Source organism: Zosterops lateralis (genome assembly GCF_965231275.1).
Source record: "Zosterops lateralis genome assembly, chromosome: 16".
In the NCBI taxonomy this organism is placed as follows: domain Eukaryota; kingdom Metazoa; phylum Chordata; class Aves; order Passeriformes; family Zosteropidae; genus Zosterops; species Zosterops lateralis.
This window is the reverse complement of record NC_139776.1, coordinates 11,671,298-11,693,317: the sequence shown is the minus strand read 5'-3', so window position 1 is coordinate 11,693,317 and position 22,020 is coordinate 11,671,298. Positions and strand designations below refer to the sequence as shown.

The 22,020-nt window shown below is 44.3% G+C and overlaps 1 protein-coding gene across 1 annotated transcript in view; it reads left to right on the top strand.

Annotated features, from left to right (window-relative positions):
* Nucleotides 1–22,020, top strand: part of PTPRT (protein tyrosine phosphatase receptor type T) — a gene marked incomplete at its 5' end in the record, with an annotated part of 254,562 nt that overhangs the window by 174,331 nt on the left and 58,211 nt on the right. The window contains 2 exons of the mRNA XM_083873197.1: nucleotides 11,307–11,580; nucleotides 20,352–20,388. Of these exons, the coding sequence (XP_083729323.1) occupies nucleotides 11,307–11,580; nucleotides 20,352–20,388 (311 nt within the window). The remainder of the gene's footprint in view (nucleotides 1–11,306; nucleotides 11,581–20,351; nucleotides 20,389–22,020) is intronic.

Sequence of the window (22,020 nt, the reverse complement as noted above, 5' to 3'; positions counted from 1 at the left end):
TTAGTGTTGTGAAGACCTGAGGATACTGGGTAGGGGAAAGGAGGTATTTTGCATAAATCTTTTATGCTGACTATGTAACTGCCAGATTTAATCCCAGCAACCCACAGGTTAATGAATTTTGAGCTTTAAGCTGATATTCACAAATTGATGGCCATCTCCTCACATCAACCTGCCACCCCATTAAATGAGGGAACAGAGAAAATACCCACAGCTCCAGTCTGAGGAGTTATTTTCCCAAGACATTCCTTGGCTCCAGAGCTCTCAGAGCCACCGTGCCCCTTCCTTGTTGTCACAGAATGAAAGGGTGCAAACAAACAACACGAAAGACTTTAAAAATCAGAACCTCTGACTGCCAGGAGGTGTAGTGCCAAGCCTGTGAGAGCTTTTGGATCAGACCCTTCAGTGGAATGAGCTGAGCTGGGCCACAGCTGCTCAGGGGTGGGGAGCCCACAGGAGGAAGGACCTTGTCTCTTCTGGAGGATCATCAAGGGTGATTTACTTAATTGAAGCAGCTCCTTAAGGCACTCGAAACGGGATGAGTCTGAGCACAAGTCCCTGGCAGTTGTCCACCCCTCAGGAGCAGTGGCCAGGCTTTTCCCAGGCAGCAGAGCCTCTCCCAGCACTGAGGGTGCTGAGTTCACAGGACAAGTGGCCCTTCCTTCCCTGCTGCATCTGGCAGGGGATGTTTATACAGGCAGGTGCCCCTCCATGCGTCCGTAACAACACAAAAACACAATAAAAGGGAAGATGAGCAAGCTCTGATCTGCTGTTGCAGACTAAGGCATTTCAGGATTTAATTATACCACAGGTATATAAATTCCGGAAACATGTTAATGCTCCCGTGATTAAAATTATAGAGGGCCTAATTGAAAAAGCATAAACCGAATTGAAGAATTCCTAATTATAGTTTGCTTTGAGGTGTTAATTTCCTCCATAATGAATGCATAATTTCTTGGAACTAGAAAATGGAGTTGCTGCACCAGTGCGTGGGATGCAGATGGAATGGAGGGATTATCATAAATGCAGCCAGACAATTCTCAGGAATAAACCTCTGCAGCCACAATGCTCTTCTGCCTCCCCACAATTTCAGCTTTCCTTGCACAGTGGTTTTCCAAAGCAAAAGGCAGAGCTGGGAACAGTGAAGGATTTGCTTGCAGTGCAAAAGGAAATAGGGCTGGTGCTGTTCAAAGTAGTCATGGTGCCAAAATGGAAAGGCAAGGAGAGAGCGTGGAGTATTTCTAGTGGGATGGTCCTAGTAAGGGTTTTCCATGGTTGCAGGTTGTTCAAGAACCAGTTTGGCTCTTCTTGTCCTTGAAATATCCTCCTGGTCTTAAAGCAGCACTTGCTGAGGATGACAGGACCTCAGTCAGTGATGCCTGTTTAATACAAAGCAACATTAACAAAACAGAGGTTGGTTTTGGCTTTTTTTTTTCTTAGATTAAACAGATGGCAGGTGGCTCAGGAGGGAAGAGACACCTCCAAAGCCACTCACATCAGCTCCTGTTGCAGGGAAAGCTGTATCTATCTGCACTCATTATCTTTAATCTGCCAGCAGAAAATAGCATTGAGCTGGAGAGAGGGACTGGGCCAGTTCCACTGGGGAGCAGCAGCTATTATGGCTAATCTGGGTTGCAAGCCAGGTCAGGCTTATGGAGATGGTTGAGATAATGGAACACAGAGCTTTGAAATGCCCTCCAGTTCTTTGCTTTATATTTTTTATTTTTTTTTTTGCTTTCCAGAAGATTAAATAGAGAATTTAAAGCATTTGAGAATACAAGTAACATGACATATGTACAAGTAAACAGATGCAGGAGCAGCATTCTGTTGGGCTGGGGATGGTCTTTCTGCAAGTCTGAATTGCAGCTTCTATCAGGGCAAATGGTACAGCTGGGGAAAATGGCCCTTCAAGTACACAAAGCCTCCTTTATGGTCAGTGGATGCAGTTGTGTTGTGGCCAGCTGCTCAGGTTTTGTGTGTGTTACCACATTGCTGGTTGCTGTGGACAGGTGCTGTGGTGATGGCCAGACTTGCTTGGAGCTATATGGGAATATTTGGAATTTTGGATACCTTTCCACAGCTGTCATGGCCTCTGCAGTCAGAGAAGAGTCATGGTGGGTGGAACCTCATGAGGTTGGAAACACAGATTTTAATAGATGTATTTATGTGTAGGTGCACACAGGGGTGTTGAGATGTGCACATATAGAATCACAGAAGCACAGAATGATTTGGGTTGAAGGCACTTTAAAATTCACCGAGTTCCAACCCCCTGCCATGGGCAGGGACACCTTCCCCTATCTCAGGTTGCTCAGAGCTGCATTATTGAAACCATCATTATTGGCACAACGTTGTTACTGGTGTTTATGGCTCTGGTGCATCTTTTCTGCAGTGCAATTTGAAGACAGAGCCAGTCTCCAAACACTTCATTCCCAGCACTGTCTGCTCTCCTCCCTTTTCACTGCAGGTCACATCTCTAGTGATGATCAGAAGTCACATTTTCCTCCTTTTTTTCCCTGTTTTGAAAGATTTGGTAGGAGTAGCATGTGTTCAGATTGGATACTCCAGACTCCATTAGACAGGACATATTGGCTGGTGGGTGGAGGGAGGAATATTGGACAGGAAAGTGTGGATTTGTTTACATACAACTGATACTGTGATATCAGGCAGAGTCACATTCCCCATGCCACTGTTTGCATATCTGTAACAGTGGGATGATTATTATTGTACCTCAGGGGTCTGTCAGGATAAAACCTATGCAACCCACGAGGGCCATGGAGTATTTGGCATTACACTGTCACTTTTTTTTACTAAAAACCCCACCTAACCACCACCAAAAACCCCAAGCAACCCAAAACAAACAAAACCCCCTCCACACACACACACACACACACACCTTCCAACAGAGTTTTCATTTTTTCAATCAGCTGTGGGAGTTGTATGTGAGACTGCAAAGGGATTTCAGACAAAGCAGCCTGGCCAACAACAGCGTTTGTTGGAGTGACACTGGCAGGATGCTTTTCTGCAAATACAAACATTTTGTTTGGGTTTGCTCTTTTCTCAGGCTTGACAGTGTGTACAGTTCCTGAAATAGATGCCAGTGCCTGTCCCACAGGCAGCTCATCACAGCTCCTGCACAGCACGGGCCCATCTCTCTCTCCTCTACAGGAACCATGCAGTCATTAAACATCCTCACTTTTTCCAGAGCCCATTTCAATCACTGGAGAAATTTAACAAAGCTTGAAATTTCAGCCATAAAAGAATGCCTGTGTGGAAGGGCTGACTCCAAATGGTTTTATCCAAGTGTGAAATCGTTACCTTTTGTTTCATGAATTTCAGGGTCTCACATGCCCTGGTAGTAAATCTGGAGTACTGAACTGAATATGAGAGTGGAAGAAAATGTGAAGAGACTTTCTTCCCAGCCTTCTTGATTATTAAATGGATTTCATTATTATTGGCTCTATCTCAGCAGGTTTTTTTCATCACAGTGGCAGTAATTACCATCTCTTCTTCCTATGCCATTTCTTACAAATTTGGCTGAATTTGAAATTTTTTTTTGTATTCTTCAACTTCAGTGAACGTAGTGGAAGAGTTGTTTAATTTAAATGACTGTTAAAAGAACACGCAAAAATAACTCCAAAATGAAGGCTCTGGTGTGAATAACTCTGCAATATGAGACACTATTTCCTCAAGTAGCATCACTATTATCAGCTTTATTTTTGTGAATGCTTTGCAGATGTGAGCAAGCTGATGGATGGCAGTGCAGCCCAATATTCATAACAGGCTACTTTTTGAGTCTCTGAAACAGCCAAGCACATTCCAGAAGATGACACTGTCGAACAATCTCTTTTTTTCCCCACTATTTTCTGCGTGAAACTGTTTATTGAAAGCAAACCTTCACTTCAGCATATTGTATTCTGCATGGAGCTGTTCCAGAGTGCAATGGAAACGGCAGCAATCTTTAATTGATTTTAATGTGTTTCGAATCAGTTCTTAAATAGACAGAAAATTGCAGAACAGAGCACTGGGTCCTGTCAGTGTGTCCTAGGTGGCTGTGAAACACAGTTCATTATGGTTTGTAGATTAGTTTCGGAGCTTCTGATTAAAAATGCTATTGGAGGTACTGAGGGCGACATTTTAGAATATGTGAAGGCAGTCACTCAGTTCTCAGGGATATATTGGCATCTGTTTGCACCCAGAAAACTTCATGAACTTGGAAGTTCTCTGGGGAGTTGACTCTTGGGTGCCTGGTCAGGAAATCCACCCTTGGAGCCCAAGGAAAGCAGGGGGTGCTCAGGGCAGTGTCAGCATCAGCCTTTAGGGCAGTTACCTGTAGCCCTGGTTGGTGACTGAGGTGTTTTGGTTTTTTCTGAAATTCTTTTCCCAGGGAATTTTCTGGAAACAAGAGAAATGTTTTTGTATCTGTACCTTTGTTATTCATTCCTTTTCCTAGGAGGGACTTCTCCTTGATGTCCCTCTGCTCTGACCAATGTGATTGAAGAGGTTTGTCTTTGTTTCACCAATTGAATTAATCTGTGTAAAATAGTATAAAAAGGAGACACATTCCAAAAATAAAGGAGTCATTTTTAGCCTTCTGAAGTTGGAGTCTGTGTCGTTGTGGTGTAAAACAGCACCAGTTACCCTTGAGTTCCTGTAAACTTTAGGAGAATGTATGCTTTATAAAGCTTTCTTAGACTTGGTTTGGGTTGAATTTTTTTACAGAATCTCCCATATGCAGATTCATGGTGGGGCTGGAGGCACAGTGTGAGAAGGATCTATTTACAGTTTAATGTCACAGGTTTTTAGGGTGAGCAATACAGAGTACTGATTAATGGAGTACCTTTCTTCAAAATTCCCATTATTTTATTTCTTACTGTCTCTGTGGCAGAATTCAGGCTTTGATCTCGATTATATTTTAAGAGGGGGAAATAAAGATGTTGAGGCTCCTCTTCTGTCTCAGTGTGCATCACTGAAGGCAGCTTTGCCATAAAACAAGCATCTGCACCCCCAATGGCTAATCTGAATTCTAAATGTGGGTGTCAGGCAGCACATCAAACCCTCTCCCATTCCAGTATCCCGGGAGATGGCTCCATCCTGTCAGAATTAATGTGATGAACCTTCATGGATATATACAGATACACTTACTTTGGCTCAACCAAATTTAACATGATCACAAGTTAAATGGAATAATCAAATGATAAAAAGCTGGTGCTCACTATCTGTAGCTGGATTCTTGTGTGGCCCACAAAGGAAAAGAAGCTGAAGAGGTTGTTGGTCCCTCTAATTATTGTACCTTTGTCACTGTTCATGTGCTGCTGATGCCTTTTCTTTACCTCTGTGCAGCACTGACCCTTGTGGATTGGCCAGACAGTATTTGGGGCTTATTTTCATGGGTTTGGATGGCCCTTTTGGAATAGCTGGATCTCTTCCTTCCATAGAATCTCTGTAGGAGGGGAAATTCAATGTCCAGCTCCACGTCAGCTGCTACATCCCACATGAGGAGGCACAAAACTTTTCTATCCTTCCTTCATTTGCTCCTTTTTGTCCTTCATTCTTTGAATTAAAATAACCAGTAATAAGGAAACCACTACTCTCTTACTTCCTGTAGCCCATCAGAGTTATTCTAAAGTAAAGTTTCATCTGAGCTGGAAGTGGGAAGTTCCTGTTCCCTGTAGGATGAACAACAAAACCTGCTCACAGTAGTCTGATTAAAAAAAAGCACTACAAGATCAAGCTGTACTAATTGCCACTTATTTTTTGCTCCCTGGGAGAAAATAACATTGGAAATAATATATGGCTGATAATAAATTTATGTGTTAAATGAAAATACATTGAATCTTTATATGATGTGAAGGAAAGTTTAATAACGAGATTGGTCCAGAGGGAGTGCTCAGCTGCTGAAACATTGTTTCTTTTAAGCTTTAATAATTCAGGTGAGTGGATCACTGGAAGGTTACGAAGAAATGATATTCTTTACCTGCTCTCTCATTATCAAGAGCAGAGGGAAGGATTCACGTCGTTGATGTGTCAGGATACCAAAGTGCCTGGGCCAGATGTTGGATGCTTTATGGAGAGATCTGACTCAGCTTTTCCTCCCCACCTTCCTCAGCATCCTACATCCAGCACTTGAGACTGGCCTTAATACTTAACTTGTGGACAAGTGTTGTCTCAGTCCATCCTCAAAAAGAAATCAAGATCAAGGGGAGGAGAAGCCTGAGGCAAACAGAGAGATCTCCATCACAGAAATGGGCTGTGACTGGGAATGTTGATTTTTTTCCACGCTGAATAGGGAACTCATCATTTAAAAAATTACCTTGTAGATGGTGATAAGGGCACCTTTCATTCCTCTGCAGACAACACTTGTGCTGTGGCCCATTATTGGTGGGTGCTTTTATCAGTGATTTACAGCCAAGCTGTCAAAAACTTTTAAAAGCTTCTATTAAATTGATGTGGATTTATCTATCTAAGGCCTTTGAAATTTATAAAGGAGCCCAGTTTTGGCCTCCTTTTCCAATCAGAGTGTGCAGCTGCACACAGGGCAGTCAGCTCCCCTGCCTTCTAGGAGGTCAGGCATTTGTTTTGTGGCCCAGATTTGAGAATGCCTCGAGAGCTCTCTGGAGAGCAGAGCCTCTGGATGTTTGGAGAGCAGTCCCTGGTGTTTTTTAAGAGGACAGCAGCATTATTTGGCTGTACCAAAGTGGGCTGGGAGCACAAAACCCCTGCTGAGCACTGCCCTGCAGCACACCCATGTGTGTTTGATTGCAGGCTTTCCAAATGTGTCCTGACATTAAAAACTGGAATGCAGGAGTTGGGGTGGCTGTATCATCTTTCATTTTGCTGGCACTGAAGTTGTTATCCTGTGTAGGAGTTTGAATGCTCTGGTTTTTTGTTGTCTCTTTTAATATCATTTCTGTGTGTGACACTGACACTGGTATCCAGCTGGGCGTTGGCATTGAATCCTGCCAGGAAACCCACGTTAGCTGATCCTGCCTGGGAGCAGCAGCTTTGAATCCTGACACGGGGAGAGCCCCAGATCCCTGTTACTGCCCACCTGGTAGATGGAATAACAGCTATTAGAATAGTTTGGATATCTCCAAGTTATTTTTATTGCCTGCTTGCTTTTCTTATCCTTCCCTCCAGCACCACTTTTGGAAAACCACTGCTCCTTTCCCTTGTCTGTAATCACACTGGTGTTACAGGATTGTCAGGGACAGCAAACTGCAAAGGGCCAGCCCTGCTCAGCCCTGAGCCAGAGCTGTGGGTGCAGCTGAAGGGTTCTTTCAGGCCAAAAGGGCAGATCCTGCTCACCAAGTTTATCCTGAGGCAGTGCCCAACCACTGGGGGCTGTGGTGTCTCCCACCAAGTTCCCACCTTCTGAGCAAAGCTGGATTAGTTTTACACTTTTAGGAAATGTTGTAGCAAATGCAGATGGTTTACTAAACTTTAGGGTGGGTAATAGGATATTTGCTGCTCAGAATTCCCACAGCAATTCCATTTGGATGTAGGATTGGTGGCGTTTTGTTCCAAGAGCACCTCAGTGCAGGTGTGGAAGAACTTGCTGTACATTGCAGCACTTCACTGGTTAATGCAGAGAAGTTGATCTCTGAAAATGCACAAAAGGCAGGCAGGGAAATTCTACTCTTAGCTATAAACAAAACAGGAGGAGAAGAGCATAACTCAAAAAAAAGAAAAGAAAAAAAAAACACCACACACAAAAACAAAACAAAAAAAGGAAAAAAGCCACAAAAAAAAAAAAAAAAAAAAAAAAAAAAAAAAAAAATAAAACCAACCAAACCCAAACAAAAAACCAAACAAAAAACCCAAAAACACTCACAAAAAAAAAACCAAACAACAATAACAACAAAAACACAAAACCCAAATCATGACAGAAAAAAAAAGGAAGAGTTTGTACCAGTCTGTGTCCTTGCTGGGGTGAACTGAGAATCCTGCCCTTCTGGAGGCTCTAGACAGATCAAAACAATGGGATCAAAACAGGAAAGTGAGACCCAGAGTTACCATTTGATTAAGGGAACCAGAGCTGAGAGTGATAATCTCCAGCCCAAAGGGAGCTTTGAGCTCAGACATGCTCTTGGCTGCTTGGCCAGTGCCCTTGAGAGTGGCCTCCTGCCCAGGCTCAGAGAGGAGCAAGGCTGGAGGATGCTGCACCCCCAGCCAAGGGGCCAAGGCAAAGATGAGGGTGCTGTGCCAGTCACTATGAGCTGGGGCATCAGGGAGAAGAATGCCATGAAATCAGCCTGTCAGCTCCCTAAGTATCACCAGAGGAGGAGTTTTAGCCCCAGAGAGCAGTGACAGCAGTGCTAGCTCAGATACCTGTTCTGTGGAAAAGGAGCAGGAGATGAACAGGATTTTAACTTAAACGCAAATGGGACAATTGCTACACCCCAGCTGAATGTGCATGAACACACCGTTGTGCTCCCAGAGGAACCTTGATTCATTTCAAAAGAATAAACATAAAAAGTAAAATTTCAGGCCATTACAAGAGTTGAGTTATCCCTGTGAAGGGAAAAGAAGTGTGTTAACAGCTAAGTGGGAAAGACAAAATGTGAAAGAATAGAGGCAAAAGAGTATCTGTGACTGGGTTCAGTTCAAAAAGTGTGTGTGACTGGGTTCTGTATGTATCAAAACTCTTGCTCATGATAAAAAGTGTCTGTAGTGCTCTAATGATTGGGAAAGAGTTCAGTTACCTGGCAGTTCATGTCCCTGGGAGCTTCCCCTGCTCCAAAGACAGAGTTCGTGGCTCACAAGTGGGATAACTGAGAGAAGGACTGTCACCCTCAGGTGTGGGGAGAGAGGATGAGGGAGTTCTTGGCCTCTGTGAAGGCTGAAAGCAGATTAATATATGTCTATACATATAGATTTGTGTATATACCTAAAGGAAACATCTTCTATGACCAGAAAATGCAAGTGTTTAGGATTGGATCAAACAGAAACCAAATGTTTTTTAGGTTAGAAGGCATCTGGCGAATGTCCATAAAAGTGTCAGCTACAATTTTGCAGATGGCTGACAAACAAAATGACAAACTTGCCCAGTAGTGTAGATTATTATTGCCAGAGAGAAGGGTCAGAATAAAGATGTACACTCTCAGTAAAAAGTGGCCAGTCAGAGCTGCTATTGCTGGGCTGAGGAGAGGGATTGTATTGAACAGGCTTGCAGCTCCCACTGCATCCTCAATGATAATACCTAAAGTGTTGCTTGGAAACCTGTTTTTGTCTTTATAAAATTGTAAAATAAATATCAGAGAAGGCCTAAATATTTTATTAAAGGCTCTGATGAACTGTAGGAGGAGGACAGCTTTCCCAAATGCTGATGGGACATCATTACAGGCTGCACTCCATGCAGCTGGTGCTCTTGCTACATTAGCAAATGCCAGTGTAAGGACAGCTTTGGTGTGAGTAATTCATAAACTGCTCGTGCTTGTACAGATTAGCTGGGATTGTGTCTAGCAGTGGGAGCCAAGTGCTTTCCAAGGGTTTCCCTCCCTGCCCTGCTGTCAGCAGAGCACAGATCCCCACGGGCCCCACAAACGAGGAATTCAGAAGCAAAATTCAAAAAGGGCTTCTCTGACTCCTGCGTGCTGGAGGAGCCAGAACTCCACTTCTCACAGGAGCATTGATGAGCTATTGCTATGCCAGAAATTTCCCAGAGCAATCTCTCAGCAGCAATGAGCCCGGGAGAGCCGGGACAATGATAGACTGCGGGCTGGTCCAATCTCTAAATCCATCTCCCCTGTCTGCGGGAACAAAGCCCAGCCTGACACAGACAGGTGAGGGCAGCACATCTGAATAGCCTGACACCCAGGGAAATGACTGCAGCCCTATCTCTCTTTGTCAAGTGTGTGAGTGGTGTTAAACACACACTAAAATCTGCCTGGGCTATGGCAGCATCGAACTCCAGGGCTTTAGCAGCCTGAGGAGGAAAGAAAAAAAACCCCAGCAGAGTGCATTTGAATGCCTTGCAGGCGCTGAGCCTGGAATAGTAAGCTAGAAATAACAAGATTGCTATTATATATCATAATGGCCAAAAGCTTAGCAGGAATCAAAAAGGATTACCATTTCATAGAGTCAGAGAGAATATGAGGAGTTGTTGTTGTTTCTTGAAACAAAAGTGGATTGAGAGAGCTATAAAGCCACCTGCTCAGTACATGAACAGTCCTCCAGGGATGGAAGGTAGAAGGAGACTTGCCATTGGAATTAGATAATTCTACATTGCAGGATATCCCATAAATGGGTCATAGAATGCCAGAATGGTTTGGTTGGAAGGAGACTTAAAGCCCATCCAGTTCCAACCCCCAGCCATGGGCAGGGACACCTTCCACTGTCCCAGGCTGCTCCAAGCCCTGTCCAGCCTGGCCTTGGACACTGCCAGGGATCCAGGGGCAGCCACAGCTTCTCTGGGCACCCTGTGCCAGGCCCTCTGCAGGTCCTTATGTGGACATCAAGATATGGGGCCAAAAAAAAGTGATCTTCAAGATCCTTTTTGGCCTAAACAGCTTTTTGCACTCTGAAGCTGTTTCCACCTGACACCATTGCCACCTACTCGTGCTCTCCTCCACTGCAGCCACCATTTGGCCCAAGCAAACAAATCACGTTTCACTTTGGTGGCTGAAGGAGAAACCATCTGCTTGCCAACATTCAGCACTTGAAAAATCCATCCTAGGCTGGATATTTTTTTAGTTATTCCTTTCCCTAAAGGGTGGCATGATGGAAATCCAGTTTAACTTTCACCAAGGTTTATCCTGATTTACTCAATTAAACCAACAGAGCACATGGCCAGTATTGTTACAGTTCAGGAGGGCTCATGTAACGATAGGTAGAACTCAGATTTCTTCACAAGGCTTAGAGTAAAGTTTATTGAAAGACAGATTTTTTTTCTATACAGTGTTTGGGTACAATGAATAGGATTGGTTCTTTAGGGCACCACCCTTTTGTAAACATCTCTACCAGTAAACAAGTTGGAAAAACACCAGGGTGAGGAGGACGGTATTGACAAGATTGTTTTGGGTTCCTCCTTATGATTTCCCTGGCCAGACTGAGAGAGTTCTGTCCTTGGCTTTCCCACAGGCTTCAAGGCACTGCCTGGAGCCTGAGAATCCCTGTTCTGACCACTGTCAGTTCCCACAGGCAGCATCTTGCTCCACAGTGCCTTTCAGTGGCCACTGTCCCTGCAGCTGCTGTGCCAGGAGCTGTCCTTGCTGGATGCTCCTGACTTTGCTCTACTCTTGTCCTTTTATTGCTGGAAACATCCCTGACATTCAAGGCTCTCTAATCTCACCTTTCTGTCTCCCTCCCAGTGTCTACCAGCTTGTTGTCAAGGAGGAGAAGCTGCAGAAAGCCCGGAGAGCTGCAGACATCATCGAGTGCTTCTCTGTGCCAGTGAGCTACAAGAACGCCTCCAGTCTGGACTCCCCTCACTACTTTGCAGCTGAGCTGAAGCCCATCAACCTTCCTGTCACACAGCCCTTCACCGTGGGCGACAACAAGACCTACAATGGCTACTGGAATGCTCCTCTTTCCCCCCTGAAAAGCTACAGCATATACTTCCAGGCTCTTAGCAAGGCCAATGGAGTAAGTGCAGGGAAAATTGAGCTGCATCTCTAGGTGTGACTGCCTCTCTCTGTCCTCCTCATCATTCACCTTCTTTCTCGATTGGATGCTGGTTTAACTTCTCCTCCTTATTACCCTCTTACAGAAATCTGATGAAAATCAAGCAATGCCATTACTTTTCCTTCACTCAAATCTGTCTCTGATGCTCACATCCAATGAAAAATCTGTTGAGGACCCTGATTCTGTAAAGGCACATGTTGCCATGGGATTTACTAAATGAGCTGCTTAGAATTTAGATACTTTTTTTTTTATCCTTCCATAAGCATGAATGTCAGAGTAGGGGCTATTGTGCTTTTAAAAGCCATAATTGCAGGATCTTGATAGTTCACAGTGCTTGTGATTTTGGAGGAGATGTTATGAATTTGGATTACTTTGAGCTTGCACTTGGCCACATCATAATGCAGCACTTGTGGATGGGAGTTTCAGCTTGAGGAAGTCAGGAACTGCAGTGGGGACTGTCTGCATATCTGTCCTACCCCTCTGCAATGCTGTATTTTTATATATCTTTACTCTGTGATATTGGGTTTAAAATGCAGAGTACACAGGAAATGTAGCCTGCCCCATCCTCAGACTCAAATGACACACACAATGCCACAACACACCTCATCCCACCACAGGAAAACAGGAGGCCTCTCTCCCTCTTCTCTTCCAGCCAAGGATAATTTGTGACCTTTTATCCCTCCTGTTCCAGGCCAGATCCAGCCTCAGTGCATCCCTTTGGCTCCCCAGCTGTTCTCCATTAATACATAACACAAGATAATTTGCCACCCCAGCCTCGTGAAGAGTCTTAGAGCATGAAAATGGCATCACAAATCTGGGCAGCAGAGTCTGCTATTACTAGCATGTTTGCCAATGCTTTCAGGAATTTAATTTTAACAAAGATAAATTCTCCACGATATCAGCCCTGAGAGAGCAAAATTACAAAAACCAGTCAAAGGTGAACAGTGCAGACTTTAGTGGCTTTTGTGCCTGAAATGCAGCTGCACTTTGCAGAGGACTGGGATGGTTCCACAGGTTGGCAGTGCCAAGGAGTGTTCACAGCACATCTTAGAGCTTTACACCCTTCATTTATCACCATTTTCCTGCAGAGCTTCAGCTGTGTGGCTGACAAGTACAAAATCTCTTCACCACTGCTGGTTTTCACCTTGGTTTCCTTTCTAGCCAATACAGTTTCCTTGCAGCACTGCTCAATTAATTCAGTTTTGGATTTGCCTTTATAAAAGAAATTGTGAATATATGTATATGTCTCTCTGTTTCTAGTTAGTTCCCCCATGTGTGATAGTTAATTGCTAGTGAATGGATCCCCAGGGAAGAAGAAACTTTATTTGCTTAAGTACAATATAATATTCCATAAATGGGTTGTGTGGATGGAAGTGTAGGCTTCCCTTGGTGTTCTGGATTCAGGCAGCACTGGTGTTCCTGCTTTTCCTGCATCTCACCCTACATTCCAGGTGTTAAGGTCCCAAAAAAGGATGATTTACTTGGGCTGTCCTAACAGGAACAAGATTGTAAAGGGATTTTTAAGCATAAGTTAATCAAATAGTCTTAATGCAACAGTGCACAGTTCATGACAGGATGAGAAGTGTCCAGCCAGACACAGTAAATTCCTATTTGAGAAAGCAATTTCCTCCTGTGGTAATAATTTATATTTCTACAGGATATGCTTTATATATCCTCAAAGTGTAGTGCTGTAGGTGAAAGTACAGAGGAAATGCCCAAGAGCGGAATATGGATCTTCAGAGGAGTAGCTTCTGTTCCGATCCCTTCTGTTTCTTGGTAAAATCATTAAACCCCACAATTCAAACATTAGGGTCAATTTGTATTCACTCTTTTGCAGCTGTAAATAGCAGGTTTTTGTTCCATTCCCAGAATTATTTGCAGGTATCATTTATATTTAAGAGTTCTGGGTTTTCACTTGTCTGTAACCTGAGCAGTTCTGACTGCTCTTGGGAAATTCTACAAATAATTATGGCTGCAACATGGCATTTCCATCCCTGTCCAAGTCCAGACTGGATGGGATTTGGAGCAACCTGGGACAGTGGAAGGTGTCCCTGCCCATGGCAGGGCATTGGAGCTGGATGAGCTTTAAGGTCACTTCCAACCCAAACCATTCCATGATTTTTGATAAGGCACATCTGCAAAAAACCCGCAACAGTAACAATTTAGCATGGTTGAAGTAGAGCCTTATGTTCCCTTACACGTGAAAAAACTTAACAGAACATTGCCACTCATTTTTTAATTAGGATATTCTATAGTTTCATTAATCACTGACGGTTGTGCAACGATAAAATTTCTTTCCACACCTGGAAGCTGCAATGAGAAGCCTTCATGCAGCGAACCAGAACATCTTCCTTTGGAAACAGAGGGCTCTGGGGAGAGCTTAATTTGAAGAAACAGCCTGGATTTGGTCAAAAAGCTTGATTAGGAGGAGGTTAGGAGTGTTGTAGGAGTTGTGCATTGTTTGAGCTCCTCTGTACATGGAGGGCTGTGCTCATTTGGTGTTCCCGTCTGCTCTGCAGCCATTAGCTCTGATTGTCACACTGAAAGGAACATAATTAACAGCTGGATGCCAAACAAATGTGGCAAATTGCTGCAGAAGCTGCTCACGAGCTCTTCTGCCTTCTCTTGTGCACTGGTGTGCTTGTCTCAGAGTGTGAATGGAAAAGCTGTGGCTGGCTGGATCCATGTCCCGGGCACTTGGGGCACTTTGGTCACTGTGGAGCTGCTCCAGACAGGAGTCTGAGCTGAGCATGGTGAGACTGAGGGGTTTTCAGCTTTGTTACACAAAATGCTTCCAGATCGTGTGAACTTCCCTCCCAGGCACTGCTGACAGCCAGATGCTGAGCTGAAATGTGGCAGAGTTTGAAGTGAGAGAGGGGAGAGAGAGGAAGGGGGCACAGAAACTGCAGCCTTTGTGGCTGTGGGAGTGAGAAGCACCATTAGTTACTGCTTAGTTGATAGCAGGAGTCAGCACAAGAGGTGGCACAGAAGCAGAGGGGACATTTGGCTTGGCTCTGCTCTGGCAGGATCTCCAGACAGTGTCACAGCCATCCAGGTAGGGATCTGCTGTTTGCTGCTTGTCCTGGTGCCACCTGCTACAGATGGCTGCCTGACAGAGCATGAAGATTTGCTTGTCTGCAAACCCTCCCTGAGCTCAGCCCCTTTAAAACCAGCCCTGCCAGCGTTTTTCCCTCTGAAAGGTGAGGCCAGGTTGACAACCCTGTGTCACTCCTTATCCTCCCTTATCCTTACACTGGCTCAATAATCAAACTGAGAGCTGCAGGTTTGATTGTCCCCAGGTCTTTATCTGGCTCACTGCAGGTCTCTGGTTGCTGATCCAGCACCACGCTCCCATGGGGAGAATTTTTGGCTGCTGTGTGAAACCTGCCTGAATTTTTGAGCAGCTCAGAAACCAGAGCTCCTTTAAAAAATCCTTTCTGGAGCTGCCTTTTACCTCATTGAGTTAAAATGAAATCTGGAAGGGCACAGTTGCAATCACTAACTCCTGGCCATTTTTCCTTTAAATGGGAGATGAGCAGGAGCCTGTGTAACACAGCTGGGAGGGATGGGGGGGATGCTGCCAGCTGCTCTGCCAGCCTGGTGGTCCAACAGATGACTGATGCCTTCAACCCAGAATTGTGAAAAGTAGCACTGCAGGAATCAATGAGAATATTATTTTTTTGAGGGAATGATAGACTCTACCGAGATTCCTATTGATTTTTTTTTGCCTCTCTAATGACTTGTACTACATGCACAATCGGGCAGCTCATTATTATCAGGGGACTTGAGGCTGGATTTCTTGATGCTGACAGGTCTGCTCGCAGCACACAGCATTATTCTTCTGGGACATTTTGGAGGTATGGATAGAGCTGCCAGCAGAGATGTGCCATTCATCCCCGTGGAGATGGCCATCAAAAAAACTGGGAGGTGTTTGAGTTCAGCACGAGCCGTGCTCTGAAAGATAAAATGGCACTGGGGCTGCCTGCACCACTTCTGTGAGCTACTAACAGCTCTGTGTTCAGGAGGATTGGGGTGTACACTTTATCCACTTACATTCACTCCTTAATCTCATCTTGGAGGTGCTGGCACAGAAATAAAGCAGCTGTGGGAACACTTCACTCTTTGTACACCCCTGTTTCCACATCTGGCTGACCAGAGGATGTGGACCTGATTGTTTTCTGCATAAAAAATATAATCTTCCTCCAGCCTGCCTCATTTTTGAGAGGTTGAGAGGAGTGGGTATCCAATCATCAACTGCAGATCATTGAAATAGCTTCCTATTGTAAATAATAAAAGCCCTAACCACTTTGTTAAACCTCCCTTCTCCAAATGACACAGATACTAAAAAAAAGCTGATAATTGGAATAGCAATAATAGGTTTGGCTTAGTCTCTGGAAGGAAACAGCAATTTCCTGTAGCTGGCAATAAAAATTATAGGGGAGTCCATTGACCCTGCACAGACATATTTAAAGACTGCAAACCACTGGCTGCAGTGGTATAGCAAATAAACACACAATTTAGAGCTTTCCTGAAATTGGGCAAAATTTGTTGAGGACCAAAAACATACTTCCTTAAGACTGGACAAACCCATGGTTTCTGCCCTGTGTGTGAAGCAGGTTGCCAAAAATTCCCTGTTCAGCTCTGGGATGTGGGGAACTAAAGCTGGAACTGAGGCCAAGGGGAGAGTGGTGATTCCTTGTCTGGTCCCAGCACCAGCAGCAGATAAAATTGCCTATTCCCAGTTTAGCTGCCTAAAAAACTCTGCCTATTGTAGGGCAGCCCCCATGGCACATCTGGGGACAGCAGGTCCCACCAGGGCAGGCAGGTGGCTCTTCAGGCAAGGCAAGCTCAGTTTGACTGCTGCAAAGTCATAATCATAGTAAAGGAAAGGGAAAATGGTGGGTGTGAAAACAGATGGATGAAAAAGCTTTGCTGCCTTCATTGTTGTTGGTAGTCTGTAAACAGCAAGCTGTCAGTTCCAAAGAAAAGGGGGAAAAAAAAAAATCGTGTGGCTTTTTAGGTTGTGAAGACGCAGCTGTCACATAAACATATGTCCTGCTGCCCTCGTAGCCCTTCTCTGCAGAAAATTGTTCCCATCCAAACACTGAAGAGACAGAGGCAGAACTCGTCTTGTTATCATCCATTTCACTTGAGTGAAATGTGCATTTAGGAACCTCGCTAATTAGTAGATAGCAGCAGCTCCTTTGCTTCTAAAAGGAAAGAATCAAGCTATATTAAAAGAAAGTTTTAAAAAGCCCTGGGAATTCAGGGGGATACCAAAGCAGGCTCACGGTGTGCAGTTCCCAGGCTGTGGGCAGGAGCTGTGTGGGCAGCACAGGTCCCTCTCCAGAGGGTCCCCAGCTTGTGCTGATGTAGGTGCAGGTCCTCCCTGCAGGAACAGGCTGCCAGCACCCTGAAACACAGAGCTCTTATCTGTCCAGGGTGTGTGGACTTAAAAATAGAGCCAGGCTTCAGCCTTGAGTGAGGGGACACCATAGTCTTCTTTTATTCACTGATAATAAGTCCCAGAAAACAAATTTCCATCAATGTGTTGAGGTAGGTGTGTGGATGGGATTACTCTGCAGTGAGCTTTCAGGATATGGAGCATGTTGGAAAGGGTTGGATGGAGAGCTGCAGGATGTAGCCATGAAGTGTTTTCCTATTCCAGGATCTCAGTGAGGATGTGCCTGCATTGTTCCATTACTGTTTGGCTGTAAAATGTCTGCCTTAACCTGGCACTGAGACAGAGCTGAAGCAGAACTGGCATCTTAATTTAAGTTATTCCTGTGAGCTTGGCCATAACATGAAACAGATATGCAGAATATGTGTTGGCTCTCTGGTTATCAGTAAGATTGTTGTAGATATATAAGACCTTGTGAAACTTCTGTGGTACCATAAAATGGGATTTAAGTCTGGCAGCATTTGAAAGAATGTTCAGAAACAACACAGAGACTGAACTTTGGGGAATTATTTGGGTTTTTTTTTTTCTAAAATTTCTATTATTATCTCTTTATTTAATTATTTTTCTTGCCATTGCTTCAAGCAATCTGGTAATTACCCACATCATTTATTCCTGCTTTGCTGGTGGCTGAAGAGAAGGGCCTTGCAGTGACAGGACAAGAAGTAGTGTGTACAGATTGAAAGATGGGAAAAGTAGCTTAGGAAAAAAAAATAAAATAAAAGCATTGTCCCTGCCTATGGCACTTTAAGGTGCATTCCAACCCATTAACATTCTATGAACTTTACAGCGTACAGGAACGTGCCTTGAAGCAAAAGTAATATTTTTCTGAGAACAAACATGATTGTGGGAAAGTGTGTTTACCCTTTTTTGGGGGGAGATACTTGGGTTGGGATTTTTTTGTTTGGTTGGGTTTTTGGGGTTTTTTTTGGGGGGGAATGTATTTATTTATTCTGTTTCTTCTTAAAAAGATTCATGCAAACTTACAATTCTCAGTATCAATCAAAGAAAACCAGAGTAAATTGAAAAGGATCTTGTTTTTATGAGACACCAAAGAGATGAGCAGTGGGGTGATCAGTGGACAGCAATGGAATAATCAACCCTAATCCAGAATATGGACTAAGTTCAAGCCTTTAAACTTTATCCCTGCTGGGAGGTGGGAGCCTGGTGTCTGTTCAGGTGCTTTTACATTTTCCTTCTCAGAAGATGCAATTTGAAATGAAGTTCTGAAGTCCACACACCACAACACTCCAGCCTTCACTTCTGGCAGTGCCAGTTCTCCTGCCAGCTGTGGCTCTGCTCAGTGCAGCCATCAGTGGGTGCAGATTCAAACAGAACAAATTCTGCCTTCCCAAATCACCCCATGGGAGGGTCTTGTGCAGGAATTTGCACACATTCAAATAAGATCACCCTAGACTCTTCTTTTTCCAGCACTGACTAATTTCTCCAGTTTTCTATTACATTCTGAAATCAACAAATACACAAGAAAATTATCCTCAACAAAATGTGAGTGAGTTTCCACCTACTTGTAGACAGTAAAAATCTTACCTTTTTAATTTATTTTACTCTTCATTGCTGAATTTCCAGGTCAGCTTGTTGTAAATCAGAAACTACATCAGGATCTCTGTCTTCTGGTTCCCAGCACCTTGTGCAGAGACAAAGCTATGTTTTTCCTGCTTTGTACATCACAAGCAGCAACAAGGACTTTGGATTTCCAGAATAACTGGCAATTCAAACCCGTTACCCACGAGGCAGAGGAGAGTGGGGAGCTCTGTGTGCAGCTGTGGTGGCCTTGCAGTGCCAGTGTTGGTGCAGGTTGTGCAGGGGAGCTGATTTGTGACGGGCAAAGGGGTGTAACCAAAGAGATGTTTTTGGTTTACTGAGATAAACATCTTCAGTCCCACTCTGGAGCATACACAGCTGGGAAATGGACATGTCTTGATCTCAAGGATCCAGGAATTCCTTAAGAGATTTTGAAGGCAAGGTCAAAGGGAGGGTTTGTCCTGAGTATCTTGTTTGGAGACTGCACACAGAGTGGCTTATATCCAGATTGTGTGGCAAGACAGAAAGGGATCAGAGGGGATTGCTGCTGTGATTCCCAGTGTTTCCCAGCATGGATCCTGCAATCATCCCCTTCCTTTGTGCAACAAAACTGCAAGGAGAAGGCACAGTGGGGCTGTGTGTGTCTGCTCCAGCCAAGGAGGATTTGTCACAGATGGAGCAATTTTCTCCACAAGCAAATTCAGATTTCCACAAGGCTTGTCCAGTTGTTTGAGGATGGAAGGAGATGCTCAGCAGTGCTTTGCTGGGCTGTTGTTCCCAAAGCACAGACAGCATCCATATTAATGGAGCATTGTTAGCACAGTAATTTATGCTGGACTCATTACACCTGAGACGTGTAGAGGCATAAAGTGCTCTGCAAACCCTGCAGCAGATTAGAGCCTGACAGAGGCAGCTCTTTAACCAAGCAGCACGTTCCCATTTGGATGGCAATCAGGCTGGACAGCAGCAAGCCCTGCCAGGAAGGGCTGTGCAATGAGGAGCTGGGGACTCCACAAAGGTTGTGTTTGCAGCAGTGGTGGCCTGAGAAGGCTGCTGAGTTTGAGCTGTTCCTGAAGCCAAATACAACATTCCGATCCAAATCCTGTTTCTGCAGCTCTGCAGGCTCCAGGGTGGATTGAACACAAAGCCTTGGGTTTTGTCCCAGCTCTGCAATGAGGAGCTGCAGTGGTGAGGGTTGTTAGAACAGCTCGTTTGGCAGAGGCAGCAGCACAGAATGTTGGTCTGCTCCACATCCATCAGAGAGCTGAGATATTCAAATTACTTCTTTGGTGTCTGTTTGCCATGTGTTTAAATAAATACCCAATTTGCGAAATTTGCAGTAATGGTGCATGAAAATGAGATGTACAGTGGCGTGTACTTTTGACCCAAGACTTGTCAGTCTATTACAGAGCAGGTCATTTAACTGGGAAATTCTATTAGCTAATCAGGCACTTCTGTGGGACCCATCACTCACACATGGAGCGTGGAGAAACGGTGCTGTCATTCCCAACTTTTCAATACTTAAGTGAACCAACTGCAGGCAAGTCCAATAGTCTGGAGTGTTTTATGCAATGCAACAAGAACTGTTGATGGTATCTTCAAAGGTGAAGCGTGAGAAAAGATACATGTATTTTTAGTAGCTTTTTAAAGGAATGTGTGTTTATTGTAGATGGGCAAATTACACACCGTGATGTTTTCCTATATATTTTTCTTGTGTTTTTTTATTTTTCAGGAAACAAAAATCAACTGTGTCCGGCTGGCAACTAAAGGTATGTGGGTCTCTCTTTCCTGCAAAACACAATACCAGAAATGGAAAAACTGCAGTGGTGGCACAACTTGATTACAGTTCCTAGCCAAAGAACCAGCCTCTTTATTTCCTCTTTTATTTTATTTTTTTATAAAGGAAGATTGCCAAGGCAGAACAACAATTTCCAGGACCACTCCACTATATTTGTGGCCTCTGATATTTTTTTTAACGCAGGGTATAATTCTCTGTGGTTCCTCCTTCCCCTCATTCTGTTGACAGCTTTTCTGTCCCGAGGACTGTTCTTGCTGTTGGCAGAACATCACTGAAAAAGTGACATTAACTTCCTATTCAATTTGTTCTCTCCACAACTGTACAAAGTAGATAAGAGGAGATCTGGTGTAAGCCTAACCTTGTACACAGCGGGGCACAATTCTTACATCACGCCATTTTCATGGTATAATTGAACAAACTAGGAGAGAGCAGTCCTGATTTTCACTGTGCTGAGAACAGACCGAGCTGAGGTCACACAGAGCAAACCCGAGACAAACAGCCCCAGGTTGGTTCACAAGGTGCTCCTCTTAAAGGAACCAATGGTGACAATGTCTGAGCTCCTTCTTAGAGTTTACAGCTGCTTTTAACAACTCTTCTAAAGATTTCAAAATCACCCCAGGGGCTGCTTTTCCAGAAAAGAAGTCAGACACGAATTTATTTGTAGCACAGAGTAGCTGTAAAAAGATTTCCCCAACACAGGTTGTAGCCTGCAAAGGAGCAGTAGGGGAATGCTGGGGTATTGCCATGGGCTGTGCTACAGATGATCTCCATCCCCAAACTTAGCTTGGCCAGCTTGTGCTCCTGCTGCTTTGCTGTCATGTGCAATACCTGCATGACTGCCTGTGGAGGCTTGGAGAGTTCACCAAAATTAGCAGGAACCCAGAAGCCCTTTGAGGCACCAGCCCCTTTTTTCCATTCTTTTCCATCTATTTTGACTTGTGGCAGAAGTTAATGACTTCAAGGTCCTTTCCCCTGATCCTTCTGCATCTGCACTTGCAGAGGAGTTGAGAGGGCTCAAAGAAACCTCATTAGCCATTGGAGAGCATTGTCCATCTCCCTGTGGAGACAGCCCAGGCTGGCCCTGGGGTGGCAGGTGGGTTCCCACCTGTGCTGCTCTTTTCCCTGCTCAGATTTGGGAATGCAAACTGGTGGGGCTGTAAGCAGTTGTGTCACCACTGAACTCCAGGGAGGAGGAGCCATTTCTCCCATTTCTTCTTCTCATCTGTGCCTCTGGTCCTCCCCATACCCTCTTGTTCCTTTCCTGTTTACAAGTTCCTTGTAAAATCTTTATTTAATTCATTCTCCGGGTTGCAAACATTCTGTGTCTCAGTCTGTGTGTCTCCTTCCTCTCAGTTTTCTCAGCTGGTAGCAATGTGACCATTTCAAATACCTGATTTTGGCTTTCTGGTGGTAGGAAGAGCAAGAGCAGGACTGGGTGAAATGAATCTCCACAAACTTTTCCAATAGCACAGTCTCTTCATGAGGTCAGAGATACTGGACTAATTAATTTTTGGAAACCTATAGTTCCTTCCATTTCAGTTGTTCATTTTTCTGGAGCTGGTGGAAGAATGTTGTCATGCTAGCAGGAAAGATATTTGCTCTT